Source organism: Carcharodon carcharias, chromosome 15 (genome assembly GCF_017639515.1).
Source record: "Carcharodon carcharias isolate sCarCar2 chromosome 15, sCarCar2.pri, whole genome shotgun sequence".
Taxonomy (NCBI): Eukaryota; Metazoa; Chordata; class Chondrichthyes; order Lamniformes; family Lamnidae; genus Carcharodon; species Carcharodon carcharias.
The window spans coordinates 75829740-75847817 of NC_054481.1; the positions used below are offsets into that span (position 1 = coordinate 75829740).

Below are 18078 nucleotides of genomic sequence, written 5' to 3' on the forward strand. Positions count from 1 at the left end.
ACAAGGGCTTGAGAGAGGGAACCGGCGAGCAGGAGACGTGCAGAGTGGGAAGTTTGGCACAAAGAGGTATCCACAGTGAACAGGAGGGTCAGAGTGAGAGAGTCCATGAACTGGTGGGTTGGCAGCAAAAGGGGGGGTTTAGGGATTGGGAAAGTCTGCGAACCAGTGGGTCAGTAGTGAGAAGAAGGGTCAGGAAGCGACAGAGGCCACAAACTAGAGCCGGCATTGGAAGGGAGGGCCGGGGGCAGGATGTGTGGCTAGTGGGAGTTGGCAGGATCTGGTGAGTGGGATCCCACAGAGGTCTGTGCTGGGGCCTCAACTTTTTACAATTTACATAAATTACTTAGATGAAGGGAGCAAAGGCATGGGAGCTAATGTGCAGATGGCACGAAGATAGGTAGGAAAGTATGTTGTGAAGAAGTCACAAGAAGTTTGCAGACAGATAAAGATAAGCTGAGTGAGTGGCAAAAATCTGGCAGATGGAGTATAATGTGAGAAAACATGAAGTTGTTCACTTTGGCAAGAAGAATAAAAAAGCAGAGTATTACTTAAACAGAAGAACAACTACTGAATTCCAAGGTGCAGAGGGATCTAGGTGAGTGCATGAGTCACAAAAAGTTAGTGTGATGGTACAGCATGTAATTAAGAAAGCTAGTGGAATTAGTTTCCTGTCTTACTAGAAATTGAAAGTAAAAATAAGGATGTTATGCTTCAGTTATACAGGGCCTTGATTTTCAGAGACAACATCTCGAATACTGCATGCACTTTTGGTCTCCTTATTTAAGGAAGGATGTAAATACATTGGAGGTAATTCGGAGGAGGTTTATTAGATTGATACCTGGAATGAGCGAGCTGTCTTATAAGGAAAGGTTAGACAGGCTGGGCTCGTTTCCACTGGAGTTTAGAAGAGCGAGAGATGACTCGATTGAAGTATAAGATGACACAAAGATAGGTAGGAAAGAATGTTGTGAAGAAGTAATAAGGAGGTTGTAGCTGGATACAGATAGCTTGAGTGAGTGGGCAAAAGTATGGCAGATGGACTATAATTATAATGTGGGAAAATGTGAAGTTGTTCAAAGAACAAAGAAAAGTACAGCACAGGAACAGGCCCTGCGGCCCTCCAAGCCTGCGCCGATCATATTGCCTGTCAAACTAAAACATTTTGCACTTCCGGGGTCCATATCCCTCTATTCCCATCCTATTCATGTATTTGTCAAACTGCCTCTTAAACACCACTATTGTACCTGCTTCCACCACCTCCTCTGGCAGTGAATTCCAGACACTCACTACCCTCTGCGTAAAAAATTTGCCCCACACATCTTCTCTATAGTTTTCTCCCCTCACCTTAAATCTATGTCCCCTACTAATTGACTCTTCCACCCTGGGAAAAAGCTTCTGACTATCTGACTTTGTCAGGAGGAATAAAAAAGAGTATTATTTAAATGGAGAATGGCTGCAGAATTCTGAGGTGCAGAGGGATCTAGGTGTTCTAGTACATGAGTCACAAAAAGTTAGCGTGCAGGTACAGCAAGTAATTAAGAAGGCTGATGGAATGCTATCCTTTATTATGATAGGAGTTGAACATAAAAGTAAGGATATTCTACTTCGGTTGTACAAGCCACTGGTAAGGCTGCATCTTGAACACTGCGTGCAGTTTTGGTCTCCTTCTTTAAGGAAGGATGTAAATGCATTGCAGGCAGTTCAGAGGAGGTTTACTAGATAGATACCTGGGTTGTCTCATGAGGAAGGGTTAGACAGGTTGGGCTCATTTCCGCTGGAGTTTAGAAGAGTGAGGGGTGATTTGGCTGAAGTATACAAGATCCTGAACGGCCTTGACAAGGTGGACGTGGAAAGGACGTGGGAGAGTCCAGAACTGGGAGGTACTGCTTTCAAATTAGGAGTTGCCCTTTTAAGACAAGAGAATTTTTTTTCTCTCAGAGGGCTGTGCGACTTTGGAACTCTCTGCCTCAGAAGGTGGTGGAGGTGGGGTCATTGAATATTTTTAAGGCAGAGGTAGATAGATTCTTGTTAGGCAAGGGAAGCAAGGATTATCGGGGGAATGTGGAATTCAAAACACAAACAGATCAGCCATGATCTTAGTGAATGGCGGAGCAGGCTTGAGGGGCCAAATGGCCTACTTCATCCTATTTTGTATGTTTGTATGTGATTGCCACTCCATGAAAGATTCGGCCCAATATAAAATAAAGGGTATAAATCTAAACGATGTGCAGGAACAGATGGACCTGTGCAAAAATCACTGATATTGGCAGGACAAGATGAGAGAGTGATTAATAAAGCTTACAGCATCTTGGCTTTTATCATAGTGTACAAAAGCAACGATTTATGTTAAACCTATATGAAACACTGGCTTGGCCTCCGCTGGTTTATTGGGTCCAGTTCTGGGCACCACACCCTAAGATGGATATGAAATCATTACTGAAAGTGCAGAAAAGATTCATGAGAATGACGGAGGGGTGAGGAACTTCAGTTATGTAGAAAGGTTGGAAAACTGGGCTTGTTGCCCATGCAGAAGAGAAGTTTGAGAGGAGATTTGATAGTGGTATTTAAAATCACGAGGGGTCAGGACAGAGCAGACAGGGAGAAACTGTTCCCATTGGTGGAAGGATGAAGATCCAGAAGGCACAGATTTAAGGTGATTGGCAAAAGAAGTGATGGTGACATGAAGAAAAATGTTTCTACGCAGCAGGAGGTTAGGATCTGGAATGCAGTGCCTGGGAGTGTGATGGAGGCAGGTTCAATTGAGGTTTTCGAAAGGGGATTAGATTATTATTTGAAAAGGAAGAATATACCGGGCTACGGGGAGAAGATAGGAAAGTGGCACTAGGTGAATTGTTACGGCAGAGAGCCGACACAGACTCAAAGGCCTTCTTCTGTGCTGTAACCATTCTATACCGCAAAGTGAAAGCAAATGTATATTTTCATGATGGGGGAGTATCTTGGTTCTAGTGAAACAGGATGATAACATACAAACAGTATTTTAAAGTATGTATTGCTCCAGTTAGGGACATCTGCATAGCAGGGTTATGAAAAGCATGCAGATACAAAGATAACTTACCAAGATTTCAACTATTAAATGGAACGTTTCATGTGATAAGAAAATAACACTGAGGTTCGTTGTCCTTTAATTAACTTCAGCCCTCAATTGCATTATTCTTAATTGTCCTGATTAACGAATGGAAGCATGCCACATGAACTGTACCTTTTGGGCTTAAGGCATGCAGTAGTATCAGGGCGAATTAGAGCATACCCTAGGAAGACGCTGCTTGCCAGTTTAAGTTAAAGCTGCAACATCTTTTTGTATCTCCCAGTCTCGGTCATTGCTCAATCTGATAATTTATGAAGAGGTTATTAGAGATGGTACAGAGGATGTTGCCAGGACTGGAAAGTTGCAGCTATGAGGAAAGATTGGATAGGCTCTCCTTGGAACAGAGGAGGCTGAGGGGAGATTTGATTAAAATGTACAAAATTATGAGGGGCCTGGATAGGGTGGATAGGAAGAACTTATTTACTTAGCAGAGAGGTCTGTGACTAGGGGGCATAGATTTAAAGGGATTGGTAGAAAGATTAGAGAAGCAATGAGAAAAGCTTTTTCACCCAGAGGGTTGTGGGGGTTTGGAACTCAGTGACTAAAAGGGTAGTAGAGGCAGAAACCCTCAACTCATTTAAAAGGCGTCTGGATATGCACCTCAAGTGCCGTAACCTGCAGGGCTACGGACCAAATGCTGGCAAGTGGGATGAGGCTGGGTGGCTCGTTTTTCAACCGGTGCAGACACAATGGGGCAAGTGGCTTCTTTCTGTGCCACAAACTTTCTATGATTCCATAGATTTTATCTACTAATTCATGGGATGTGGACATTCCTGGAGCCACCAGCATTTATTGTCCATCCCCAATTGCCCTCTTGCATGATTCACTGCAGCCCCTGTAGTGAAGGTACTCCAAAGGTGCTGTTAGATCCGAACTTCCAGGATTTTGGTTCAACAAAATTTATATATTTCCAAGACAGGGCGGTGCGCAACTTGCAGGTTTTCCCATCCGCATGCTGCCCTTCCCCTTCCAAGAGGTAGAGGTCCAGGGTTTGCTGGTGATATTGAAGCAGTGCATCTTGTAGAGGGTACATACTGCTGCCACAGTGTGCCAGTGGTGGAGGGAATTTAAGGTGGCAGATGGGTGCCAATGTCCTAGATAGTGTTGAGCTTTTCAAAAATGTTGCTGGAGTTGCTCTCATCCAGGCAAGTTCCATCACACTTTGTTTATGGTGTAGACTTTGGGTCAGGAGGTGAGTTACTTACTGCAGAATTCCCAGCCTTTGGTCTGCCCTTGAAGCCACAGTATTCATACGGCTAGTCCAGTTAAGTTTATGGTCAATGGCAAGTCCAGGATGTTGATAATAATGATAATAATGTTTCATTGACAGTAACATCATTGAATACCAAGAAGAGATGGTTAGTTTCTCTCTTGTTGAAGGTCATCATTGCCTGGCACTTGTGTGGTGCGAATGTTCCTTGCCACTTATCAGCCCAAGCCTGAGTGTTGTCCAGCTGTTGCTGCATTTGGACATGGAATGCTTCAGTATATGAGGAGTTGCAAATGGTGCCGAACATTGTGAAATCATCAGCGAACATCCCCACTTCTGACCTCATGATGAAGGGAAGGTCATTGATGAAGCAGTTGAAGATGGTTGGGCCTAGGACACTACCCTGATGCATTCCCAGAGCGATGTCACAGGACTGAGATGATTGACTTCCAACAACCACAGCCATCTTCCTTTGTGCAAGATTGACTCCAAGCAGTTTTCCTCCTGATTCCCATTGACTTCGATTTTACTAGGTCTCTTCAATGCCACACTTGTTCAAATACTGCAATGATGTCATCTCGCCTCTGGAGTTCGATCCTTTTCCCCATATTTGTTGAATAATGAATTTTGCTTTATAAATGATATGTAACTGCAATAAGTATCTTTGTAGAATTGCTTATATGTTGAACATTTTTCACTTATTTGGTATGAGTTGATAATATTGTAGAATCTACATTACAGGGGAGCGTCACAGGACAGGATTCAAAAGCAGATTGATTAACAAAAGAAAAATCAGGGAATGGTGCCCAGGCAACAGGTAGGTGACTGTTTGATGAATACGGCAATTTCATTTTTGCAATTTAAACTGGGAAGGTGTGTCAAACTCTAATTTACAATGTTATTAAATTCAATAAACTAGATAAACCACTATAGCACTAAAATAACCAGCCATAATTTTAACAAAATAACTAAACATTGATAATAATAGCAAAACAGGTGGTGGGCCACGACTGCATCATGTGGGATTCTGGTGTCAATATCGTGACACCATACAACCTTATCTGCACCTAGTGTCTACAGCTCGTGGAACAATTCATGGCTCAGAGATGTTGAGTTCAAATCCGAGCTGGAGACACTGCCAGGCATCAGGAAAGGGAAGAGCACACTTTGCTCTGTAAAGTCTGTCACACCCTGAAGGTTAAGCGAGTACTTGGGTGAATAAGGCAAGCAACTGTGGAGCTCCTTGGCCAATCAGGTTGAAGAATTGTGAAATTAACAGCACAAGGACTGAGAAGAAGTGTAAATTAGGGGGAATGAATACAGTGTCAAATCAGAAACAGAAAGAAAAAGAAAGGCAGGGAGAGAGTTTGGTTCCAGAAATAAAAAAAGATAAACGACAAGTTATAAAATTAAAATGTCATATTTTAATTAAATCAATTAAAACCATAGAGAATTAAGCTTGTAACCTTTAATTTTCAGTCCCAGAGGAATTGGCTGGTAATAATGTTGGTAACAGGAAATCTATTGATGTTGACAAAATTGTCTTCCAAGTTCTTGGTTACATGCTAAAATTCTGCCTAATTTGACTCCCCACTCAGCTACCTGAAAATTTGCCAAATCCAATTTCTAACAGTAAGTAAATTTTCCACTATTCCTATTTTATTCATGCCCTACCCCAAAGGTTTCTCATCCCAAATTAACTTCAAAGTGGATTACCTGACAAATACCAAAAAGGAAACCCAGAATTCACAGCTAAAGAGGCCTTCAAAACCATTAATATATTGCAGATTATACCACAATGAAGACCAAAAGTTAATATTTGAAAATTAAAAATGTATTATTTTTCATATCCCTCTTTAAATAAAAATGATTTTGGACAGTTTCCCGTGGGTTTGAAATGTCTGTCAATATTTACATAGAAAGGAAATGGTTTTAAATATTAATTTTATATTCATGGTGAAGCAGTTATCCAATTAATATTTGCATATATGTATTATTCATAGAATTTTTTAACACAAGGATAAGAATATGGTGCACACTTAAACCACAAAAATTACAGATTAACTGAAACCCACCTTCCAAGGCTTTCAACAGAATGGAGAAATCTTCATCCTCTGAAAATCAAAGAGTATTTAATTAATGGCTGAAATCAGAAGTATCTAAGGTGCTGTCTCCCACTTCATCAGGAGGCACACAGCAAGTTTTAATTCATTTTACAAGAATTAACATAGGTCTTAAATTAATGATGTGAACCGATTTGAAATTTTTGCTTCAGCATTTTATGCACCAACAGTACTAAATTTGGATGACAGGGCCTTCCAAAATGTCCGATCCATTTCACACCCCTTCCCCTCCCTCCCAGAACCACAAGAGGGTTCCTCTTGTTCTCACCTTCCACCCCACCAGCCTCCCTATTCAACGGATCACCCCCTACCAGCCCCAGTGTGATGCAACCACCAATCACATCTTCCCATCCTTCACCTTTCAGCATTCCATAGGGACTGTTCCCTCCACAACACCCTAGTCCACTCCTCAGTCACCCCTCATTTTGCTATGGCACCTTTCCATGCAAGCACAGGAGATGCAACGCCTGCCTTTACGCCTTCTCCCTTCTCACTGTCTAAGGTCCCAAACGCTCCCTCTGGGTAAACAGTGATTTACTTGCACTTCTTTCAGTCTAGTATACTGTATTCACAGTTCATGATGTGGTCTCTAGCACAAATGGGTGACCGCTTTGCAAAGCACCTCCATTCAGTCTTCAGGTACAACCTTGGGCTTCCTGTCACTTGTCATTTTAATTCCCTAACTTGCTTCCACTCTGACCTTCCTGTCCAGGGTCTGTTGCAGTGATCCAGTGAAGCTCAACGCAAGCTCAAGGAACAGCATCATGTCTTTCAACTAGGCACTCAGCCTTCTGGACTCAACATTGAGTTCATTTAGATCATAGTCTCTGCCTCCACTTTGTTCAATGCTTTTTTTTATTCTCCTTTTTTGTTTTGCGGAGTTGGTCTTGTCATGTTACTCTCTTTATCCCTTCATGTTGCATTCAGGTGGTTTCTTATGTAGCCATTCACACCTCATTTGGAAACGAACTTTGTCTCTTTGCTATACCCTATTACCACTCTCTTTGTTGCATCATGAAATCTTTTATTTAATCTTCCCTGCCCTCTACCCTATCATAGAGATTCTCTTTTATTCTTCCTGCACCCGCACCCCCACACCCACTTCCACTGGCTTAAAAACGCTTACATTTCCATCTTTCTTCAGTTCTGATGACAGGTCATTGACCTGAAACATTAACTCTGTTTCTCTCCACAGATGCTGCCTGAAATGCTGACTTTTTCCAGCTTTTTTTTGTTCTTATTTTAGTACTAAATGTAGCCTCTGTGAACCACCAAGTCCATAAAATTTACAAAACAAACAAGCAAATAAAGATAAATGCAAAAAGGATTGAGTTGTTTAGACATTAAGGTCTGGACTGCCAAGACCATATTTGCTCTAGGGCCACAAACTGGACACCTAAAATCTATAATACAGCATCATTATTCTGAAGAAAAATACGTTTGATCAAATATTGCGAAGTCAAACTGAGATTTTACAGCTGAATTACATAGACGTTTAAAGCAAGGTACCAAGTTACACAAACATTTGCAAAGTTGTTTATATCATATTGAGGTAGAGTTTCCACCTCTTTGTCAATCACAAGGGTGATTTTCTTGAAGTTTCCACTCAAACTTATTGCAAATGGTCATAAAATAGTAAAGCCTGCCATGAACTAGCACAATTTAGCAGCATTTTAGAACTTGATTAAAACAGGTGGAAACGCACAAAAAAATGCATTTTTAATCAATGTCTCATTCACCTGTGAGTAGCCCCATTGCCAATAACTGAGAATGATTTTAATAAGCTACACAGAGCTACTTACTTGTTATTTTGGGATACAATGGCCTTTACCTTAGTAAATCTTTTTAAAAGTTCAAAAGATTTAGTGCCCTTGCATCTATAAGAACCATCTTAATTTTTAGAAACTCCTCAAAGGCCCACGAACTGGCACAATTAGGGGAAACTCTCAATGATGACCAAATCAATCTGGGAGCTGGCCAGTTTTTTGGGCAAAGTGATTTCTAGTGCTATGCTTTTTAAGCTAGTGCGTCATATCACAAAAAGCTTAGCAGCACTGGACATAGTTTGCATTGAAATTCTACACAAGAAATAAGTGCAGGAATACACCACATGGCCCAACAAGACTGCTTTTTTACATTCATTCATGGGATGAGGGCTTCACTGGCCTAAGCTCACATTTATTGCCCATCCCTAGTTACCTTTGAGAAGGTGGTGGTGAGCTGCCATCTTGAATCGCTGCAGTCCATGTGGTGTAGGTACACCCAAAGTGCTGTTAGGGAGGGAGTTCTAGGATTTTGATCCAGCAACAGTGAAGGAACAGCGATATATTTCCAAGTCAGAATGGTGAGTGGCTTAGAGGGGAACTTCCAGGTGGTGGCGGTCCCATGTGGCTGCTACCCTTGTCCTTCCGGATGGTAGCGGTCATGCGTTTGGAAGGTGCTGCCTAAGGAGCCTTAGTGAGTTCCTGCAGTGCATCTTGTAGATGGTACACACTGCTACCACTTTGCATTGGTGGTGGAGGAAGTGAATGTTTGTGGATGGGGTGCCAATGAAGCAGGCTCCTTTGTCCTGCATGGTGTCAAACTTCTTGTATGTTGTTGGAGCTGCACTCATCCAGGTAAGTGGAGAGGGCCCCATCACACTCCTGACTTGTGCCTTCCAGATGGCGGACAGGCTTTGGAGAGTCAGGAGATGAGTTACTCATCATTCACGATTGGATGTGCCAGGATTCCTAGCCTCTGACCTGCTCTGGTAGTCACAGTATTTATAGGCCTGGTCCAGTTCAGTTTCTGGTCAATGGTAACCCCCAGAAAGTTGATAATGAGGGATTCAGCGATGGTTATGCCATTAAATGTTAAGGGGAGATGACTAAATTCTCTCTTGTTGGAGATGGTCATTGCCTGGCACTTGTGTGGTGCAAATATTGCTTGTCAGCCCAAGCCTGGATATTGCCCTGGTCTTGCTGCATTTGGACATGGACTGCTTCAGTATCTGAGTCATCGTGAATGGTGCTGAACATTGTGCAATCATCAGCGAACATCCCCACTTCTGACCTTATGAAGGAAGGTCATTGATGAAGCAGCTTAAGATGATTGGGTGTGAGACACCACTGCAGGAGTTCTTCGGGGTAATGCCCTGGAACTGAGATGATTGACCTCCAACAACCACAACCATCTTCTTTTGTGTTAGGTACGATTCCAACCAGAAGAGAGTTATCCCCAATTCCCATTGACTCCAGTTTTGCTAAAGCTCCTTGATGCTACACTCGGTCAAATGTGGCCTTGATGTCAAGGGCAGTCACACAGCTCACCTCGGGAGCTCAGCTCTTTTGTCCATGTTTGAACCAAGGCTGTACTAAGGTCAGGAGCTGAGTGGCCCTGGTGAAACCCAAACTGGGCATCAATGAGCAGGTTTTGCTAAGTGCCGCTTGACAGCACTGTTGATGACCCATTCCATCACTTTACTGATGATCTAGAGTAGACTGATGGGGCAGTAATTGGCCGTGTTGGATCTATCCTGCTTTTTGTGTACAGGACGTACCTGGGAAATTTTCCACATTGCTGGGTAGATGCCAGTGTTGATGTACTGCAACAACTTGGCTAGGGGCCCGGCAAATTCTGGAGCACAAGTTTTCAGTACTATTGCTGGAATATTGTCAGGGCCCATTGCCTTTGCAGTATCCAGTGCCTTCAGCCATTTCTTGATATCACATGGAGTGAATAGAATTGGCTGAAGGCTGGCATCTGTGATGCTAGGGGCCATCCGGAGGAGGCCAAGATGGGTCATCCACTCAGCACTTCTAGCTGAAGATGGTTGTAAATGCTTCAGCCTTGTCTTTTGCACTGATGTGCTGGGCTGCTCCATCATTGAAGATGAGGATATTTGTGGAGCCTCCTCCAGTGAGTTGTTTAAGTATCCATCACCATTCACGATTGGATGTGGCAGGACTGCAGAGCTCAGATCTGATCTGTTAGTTGTGGAATTGCTTAGCTCTATCACTTGTTGCTTACGTTGTTTGGCACACAAGTAGTCCTGAGTTGTAGCTTCAGCAGGTTGACACCTCATTTTAAGGTATGCCTGGTGCTGCTCCTGGCATGCCCTCCTGCACTCTTCATTGAACGGGGGTTGATCCCCTGGCTTGGTAGCAATGTTAGAGTGGGGTATATGCCGGACCATGAGGTTACAGATTGTGGAGTTTTTTTAATTCATTCATGGGATGTGGGCTTCGCTACCTAGGCCTACCCAGCATTTATTGCCCATCCCTGGTTGCCCTTGAGAAGATGGTGGTGAGCTGCCTTCTTGAACTGCTGCAGTCCATGTGGTGTAGGTACACCCACAGTGCTGAGTACAATTCTGCTGCTGCTGATGGCCCACAGTGTCTAGTGGAGTGCCACACAACACGATGGAGGGTATTCTCAATGTGAAGATGGGGACAAGGACTGTGCAGTGGTCACTCCTACCAATACTGTCATGGACAGATGCATCTGCGGCAGGCAGGTTGGTGAGGAGGTGGTCAGATATGTTTTTCCCTTTTTTGGTTCCCTCAGCCGGTCTAGATCCGGGTCTAGCAGCTATAATCTTTAGAACTTGGCCAGCTCGATCTGTGGTTGTGCTACTGAGCCACTCTTGGTGATGGACATTGAAGTCCCCCATCCAGAGTACATTCTGCACTCTTCCCACCCCTCAGTGCTTCCTCCAAGTGGTGTTCAACTTGGAGGAGCACTGATTCATCAGCTGAAGTGGGGGACTTGTGTGGTAATCAGCAGGTGGTTTCCTTGCCCATATTTGACCTGATGCCATGAGTCTTCATGGGGGCCAGAGTCTACGTTGAGGGCTCCCAGGGCAACTCCCTCCCAACTGTGCCACCATATCTGCTGGGTCTGTCCTGCTGATGGGATGGTCATGGTGGTGCCTGGGACATTTTCTGTAAGGTATGATTCTGTGAGGATGACTTTGTCAGGCTGTAACTTGGCTAGTCCATGAGACAAAAACAAAAAAACTGCGGATGCTGGAAATCCAATCTGTCGAAGGGTCATGAGGACTCGAAACGTCAACTCTTTTCTTCTCCGCCGATGCTGCCAGACCTGCTGAGTTTTTCCAGGTAATTCTGTTTTTGTTTTAGTCCATGAGACAGTTCTCCCAATTTTGGTAGATGTTACTAAGGTGGACTTTGCAGGGTCGACAGGGCTGAGTTTGCCATTGTCATTTCCAGTCCCTAAGTTGATGCCCAGTGGTCTGTATGGTTTAATTCCTTTTAGACTTTGTACCAGTTCAATACAACTGAGTAACTTGGCTATTTATGGGTAAAGCACATTGCTGGGGGCCTGGGGTCACATGGAGGCCATCCAGGTAAGGATTTCCTTCTCTAAAGGTCATTAGTGAACCAGATGGGTTTTAACGACAATGGCTTCATGATCATCATTAGACTTTTAATTCCAGATTTTTATTGAATTTAAATTCCACCAGTTGCCGAGGTGGGATTTGAACCCATGTCCCCAGAGCATTACACTGGGCCTCTGGTTTACTAGTTCAGTGACAATACCACTCTGCCGCCGCCACCAACACCTTCACTATGATCATGGCTGATCTTGGGTTTCTCCATTTTCCCACCCGGTCCCCATATCCCTTAATTCCTTGAGACACCATACATCTGTCTATACCAGCCTTAAAACGTATTCAATGATGCAGCATCCACAACTCTCTGGAGTAGAGAATTTTAAAGATTAACAACCCTTTCAGCGAAGACATTTTTCCTCATCTCAGTCCTAAATGATTGGCCCCTTATCCTGAGACTGTACCCCCATGTTTTAAATGCCCCGACCAGCAGAAACAACCTCTCAGCGTTCACCATTCAATCCCCTTCAGAATCTTATATGGTCCAATGAGATCGCCCCTCATTCTTTAAATGCCAGAGAATATAAACCCAACTTCCTCAACCTCTCATCCTAGGACGACCCCCTCATCCCAGGGACCAATCTATGAACATTTGCTGTACCACCTCCAATGCAAGTTTATCAAAGAACAAAGAACAAAGAAGAGTACAGCACAGGAACAGGCCCTGCAGCCCTCCAACCCTGCGCCGATCATATTACCCGACAACTAAAACATTTTGCACTTCCAGGGTCCGGATCCCTCTATTCCCATCCTATTCATGTATTTGTTAAGCTGCCTCTTAAACACCACTATCGTATCTGCTTCCATGACCTCCTCTGGCAGCAAATTCCACACACTCACTACCCTCTGCGTAAAAAACTTGTCCCACACATCTCTTCTATAGTTTTCTCCTCTCACCTTAAATCTATGTCCCCTAGTAATTGACTCTTCCACCCTGGGAAAAAGCTTCTGACTATCTACTCATAATTTTGTAAACTTCCATCAAGTCGCCCTTCAATCTCCATCGCTCTAGTAAGAACAATCCAAGTTTCTCCAACCTCTCCTCATAGCTAATAACCTCCAGACCAGGCAGCATCCTGGTGAACCTCCTCTGCACCTTCTCCAACGCCTCCATATCCTTCTGGTAATGTGGCGACCAGAACTGCATGCAATATTCCAAGTGTGGCCTAACCAAGGTTCAATACAGCTGTAGCATGACTTCCCAGCTTTTATACTCAATACCCCTGCCAGTGAAGGCAAGCATGCCATATGCCTTCCTGACTACGTTATCCACCTGCGTTGCCACTTTCAGTGACCTGTGGACCTGTACACCCAGATCCCTCTGCCCGTCAATGCATTTAAGGGTTCTGCCATTTACTGTATAATTCCTACCAGTATTAGACCTTCCAAAGTGCATTACCTCGCATTTGTCTGGATTAAACTCCATCTGCCATTTCTCCGCCCAAGTCTCCAACCGATCTATATCCTGCTGTATCCTTTGACAATCCTCTTCACTATCTGCAACTCCTCCAACCTTAGTGTCGTTTGCAAACTTACTAATTAGCCCAGTTACATTTTCCTCCAAATCATTTATGTATCCTACAAACAGCAAAGGTACCAGCATTGATCCCTGCGGAACTCCACTAGTCACAGCTCTCCACTCAGAAAATTCTCCATTCTCCAGTCCTCTGGGACCTCACCCGTAGCTAGTGAGGATACAAAGATTTCTGTCAAGACCCCAGCAATCTCCTCCCTTTCCTCCCTCAGTACTCTGGGGTAGATCCCATCTGGCCCTGGGGCCTTATCCTCCTTAATATACTTCAAGACGCCTAACACCTCCTCTTTTTTGATCTCAACATGTTCCAGACTATCTACACACTCTTCCTTTGACAAATCGACCGCTAAGTCCTTCTCTTTGGTGAATACTGATGAGAAGTATTCATTTAGTATCTCTCCCATTTCTTCTGGCTCCACACACAGATTCCCACCTCTGTCCCTGAGTGGGCCTACCCTTTCCCTGGCTACCCTCTTGCTTTTTACATATGTATAAAAGGCCTTGGGATTTTCCTTAATCCTGGTTGCCAGTGACTTTTCATGACCCCTTTTAGCCCTCCTGACTCCTTGCTTAAGTTTCTTCCTACTTATTTATATCTTTCCTTACATACAATATTCCAGGTGAGGTCTCACCAAAAGACCTGTACAATTGTAGCAAGACTTCTTAATTCCTATTCTCCAATCCCCATGCAATGAAAGCTAACATGCCGTTTGCCTGCTGCAGCTCTGTGCTAACTTTCTGCGCTCATTGTTTGAGCACATCCAAATCTTGTTGAACATCAGCATTAACAAGTTTCACACCTTTCAAAAAATATTCTGCTTTTCTATTCTTTCGACCAAAGTGAATAACTTCACACTTCCCTACATTATACTCTATCTGCCATCTAGATGTCAACTCACTTAACCTGTCTATATTTCTTTGCAGCCTCATTGTATCCTCCCCATAGCTTACATCCCCACTCAGCTTTGTATCATCAGCAATCCTACAAAGTCTTTGTCTCTTCATCCAAGTCATTAATTATAAATAGCCGAGGCTCCAGCACTGATTCTTGCAGCACCCCACCAGTCACAGCCACCCAACTTGGAAATGCAATGACTGTGTGTGCTGATTTGAAGCTTTTAGGCAAATTGCATTAAAAGAAACAGCACAAACTTGCAGGAACTCCAGGCCCTGATGTACAACATTGTAAATGTTAGTTGCTTAGAAGATATTATACAATCATAATACCCAAGACAAGCTTCAATTGCACATATTTTCATGCAACAATTTTATGCTCACTTGGCAATATTATATAGACAAAACAAAAACAGAATTACCTGGAAAAACTCAGCAGGTCTGGCAGCATCGGCGGAGAAGAAAAGAGTTGACGTTTCGAGTCCTCATGACCCTTCGACAGAACTTGCGTTCGAGTCCGCAACGTTATATAGACACACACTTTTTTAAAACAAAAGATGGAGGAACCAAATGTTTTCAATACTATTGAAACATTTTGTAAATCAGATCTAAGGCACTTTAAGGTTGATAATTTTACTTCAAATTCTGCCTAGGTCTATTTACTGACAGCAGTTACATTATCTAGCCATTGTGTGGCAGTGCTGTCCACAAAGTTGTATGTACTGCAGTAAAATCTCAAGGGACATCATGCAATTTTGGTAATTTGAAGAATATTTGTCTCTAGGTATGACTGCTTCGTAATTTTACTCCATCTTGTTCAGCAAATGTTAGGTATTTTTCATAATGTAAGCAAAGGGCAGTCAAGGGCAGTTTTCTTCCAGGAAACGAAAACGTTAACATGTGAACTATGCATATTTTCTTGTCTCAAAAGATCCCTGCAAAGCTAATAGACATCATTTAGTGATCTTAAGATAGATTCCAAAGATACAGATATTAAAAAAATTAACAGGTTAATGTTGTTAATATCTGCACCTAGAGAAGCCATCAAAGGCTTGGCATTTTGCTTTTAAAGAATCTTACAGCACAGGATGACATTCAACCCACTAAGCCTGTGTCAGTCCTTTGAAAGAGCTATCCAATTAATTCCAATGCCCACTTTTCCACAACCTTGTAAACTTTTCCTTTTCCTCTTAATTTATTGTTGGAAAAATATATTTTATTCATAAAATATCTGGAAGAACATTACAAAACATTTCTAAATGGCCACCACAAAAAGTACAATCAGATTCAACTTTTACACATGGATCATGAGGTGCTTCAACACAATCAATGTATATTAGTCATTTCAATATGGTCATTACAGACAGTGCAATGGTATTGGAGTTATCGACATACATTATGTTGCACTCTGAGGTGCTTCAATACAATTATGAGACATTTAGTGTTCACTACATACAATCTTTGTGAGTCGTACAGCCCTACACAATTCCTAGCTCCTCGGTGCACTATGGCAGAAAGGCTCAGACCTTTCCTCATTGCGCCTTTGCGGCGGCTGCCCCAAGCTTTAGTGCGTCCCTCAGCACATAGTCCTGGACCTTGGAATGTGCCAGTCTGCAACACTCGGTTGGAGACAACTCTTTGCACTGGAAGATCAACAAGTTTCAGGCAGACCAAAGAGTGTCTTTCACTGAGTTGATGATCCTCCAGCCGCAGTCGATGTTTGTCTCGGCGTGTGTCCCTGGGAACAGCCTGTAGAACCCAGAGTCTTGTGTCACTGCTCGGGATGAACCCTGACAAAAATTACTTCATCTCTCTCCAGGCCTTCTTTGCAAAGGCACATTCCACAAGGAGGTGATCAACTGTCTCGTCCCTACCACAGCCACCTCAAGGGCAACGTGCAGAAGGGATGAGACTCCTGTCATGTAGGAAGGATCTGACGGGGAGAGCCTTTCTCACCACCAGCCAAGCTACATCCTGGTGCTGCCAAATGACTTTACAGCCTGCTCAGGGAACCATCCAACCGGATCCACCATCTCCTTTTCCCTCAGGGCCCCTAGGACGTTACGTGCCGACTACTGCCTGGTGGACTTGTGGTCAAAAGGCGTTTCGCTGCATAAATCTTTCCACGAGGTACAGGTGGTATAGCACGGTCTGACTACTTGGAGCGTTCCGCGGCAGCATGGCCAGACCCATCCTTCGCAACATTGGGGACAGGTAAAGCCTCAACGCGTAGTGACACTTGGTGTTTGCGTACTGAGGGTCTATGCACAACTTGATGTCGCCACACACAAAGGTGGCCATCAGCATGAGAGCGATGTTGGGCACGTTCTTTCCCCCTTATCTGGTGGCTTGTACATCATATCCCTGTGAACACGATCCATTTTCAACCTCCTGATAAAGCAAAAGATGGCTCGGGTGATCGCCATTGCGCAGGAAGGAGGAATGGGCCAGACCTGCGCCATGTACAGCAACAGCGAGAGTGCCTCAAGCCTGATGACCAGGTTCTTATCTGCAATAGAGAGGGAGCGTCGCTCCCACATGCCCAGTTTTCTTTCAACATAGCCACTCGGTCCTTCCAGTTGCTAACGCATGCCCCTGTCCCTCCGAACCATATCCCCAGCACCTTCAGGCCGTCTGACCTGACGGTGAAGGGGACAAAGGATCGGTCAGCCCAGTTCCCAAAGAACATGGCCTCACTCTTGCCACGATTTACCTTGGCTCCTGAAGCTAGTTCGAACTGGTCACAGATGTTGATCAGTCTGCGCACCGACAGCGGATCTGAGCAGAAGACGGCAATATCGTCCGTGTCACTACATACATTTATTATTTTTTTTTGCAAAAATATACTTTATTCATAAATCTTCAAAAACATTTCGAAACTTTTTAAATCACCATTACAAAAATACAAAGGTTCAACTTTTACAAACTGAAAACACAAGGTGTATCAGAAAAAACAATGAATATTTCAATCATTGGCAGACATACATTTTAATCTGTACAGACTGAGGGGCTCTTTACAGTTCCCAGTCCCCCAGTGCACTGTGGCAGAAAGGTCTTAGGCAGTGACCCTTCCCCATTGCGCCTACTACATACATTTATTTTCTATTCAACCATCTCTCTAGCCCTCATACTCCAACTCTCTTTTGCTATTCTTCTCTCACCAACTTTTCCTGCATCATGTTAATGTCAGCATAGCTATTGTAGAAACATGCTCTGGGAGGCTCCTTAGTCAAACAAAACAAACTTTATTTACACAAGAGCTTCTATGGCTGCTTGTATCTAGCCAGCCCCTCATACAACCATTTCCTAGGAAACTCCTCCCCTAGAATTTATTTCCCGCACTGGCTACACATTGGCTGAACAAATCACGTGACCCTCACTCGGTCGAACTGATCTTAAAGTGACAGTCATCACACTCCTTCCCCCTTAGCTCCTTTGTACATCTTTTCAGTTAACAATTGCTTTATACAATTGAACCAAGAATTTTCTGAATTCTAGAAATAATTACATATGTCATTAGCCCGGACTTCAATTGCATAATACATACAATAGACCCCATAGTTAATAGTCGAGCGGTGTAGTCTGACAGGTTCTGAGGCTTCTGCTGGATCAACATTTTCAGAATCGTACTAACGGATGCCTCCTTTGGTGCATACAATTCATTATCATTAACTTCCACAGGGGTGTTCTTAACGTTTATTACAGGTTGACCAGAATTTTCAGTGCACACAGATTCACCAATGCTTGGTGGCAACAATGACTGCAGAAGTGCTCTTCTACCCCTCAAGTGGTCAACCGGTTTCCAAATGATCCGTC

At 43.5% G+C, this 18078-nt stretch overlaps 1 protein-coding gene across 7 annotated transcripts in view; it reads right to left on the reverse strand.

The window, feature by feature from the left end:
- Window positions 1-18078, reverse strand: part of alg1 (ALG1 chitobiosyldiphosphodolichol beta-mannosyltransferase) — an 86716-nt gene that overhangs the window by 31726 nt on the left and 36912 nt on the right. For all 7 annotated transcript variants that reach the window (XM_041205952.1, XM_041205951.1, XM_041205950.1 and 4 more), the window contains one exon: window positions 6392-6430. In XM_041205952.1, coding sequence (XP_041061886.1) covers window positions 6392-6430 — 39 coding nt within the window. The remainder of the gene's footprint in view (window positions 1-6391; window positions 6431-18078) is intronic.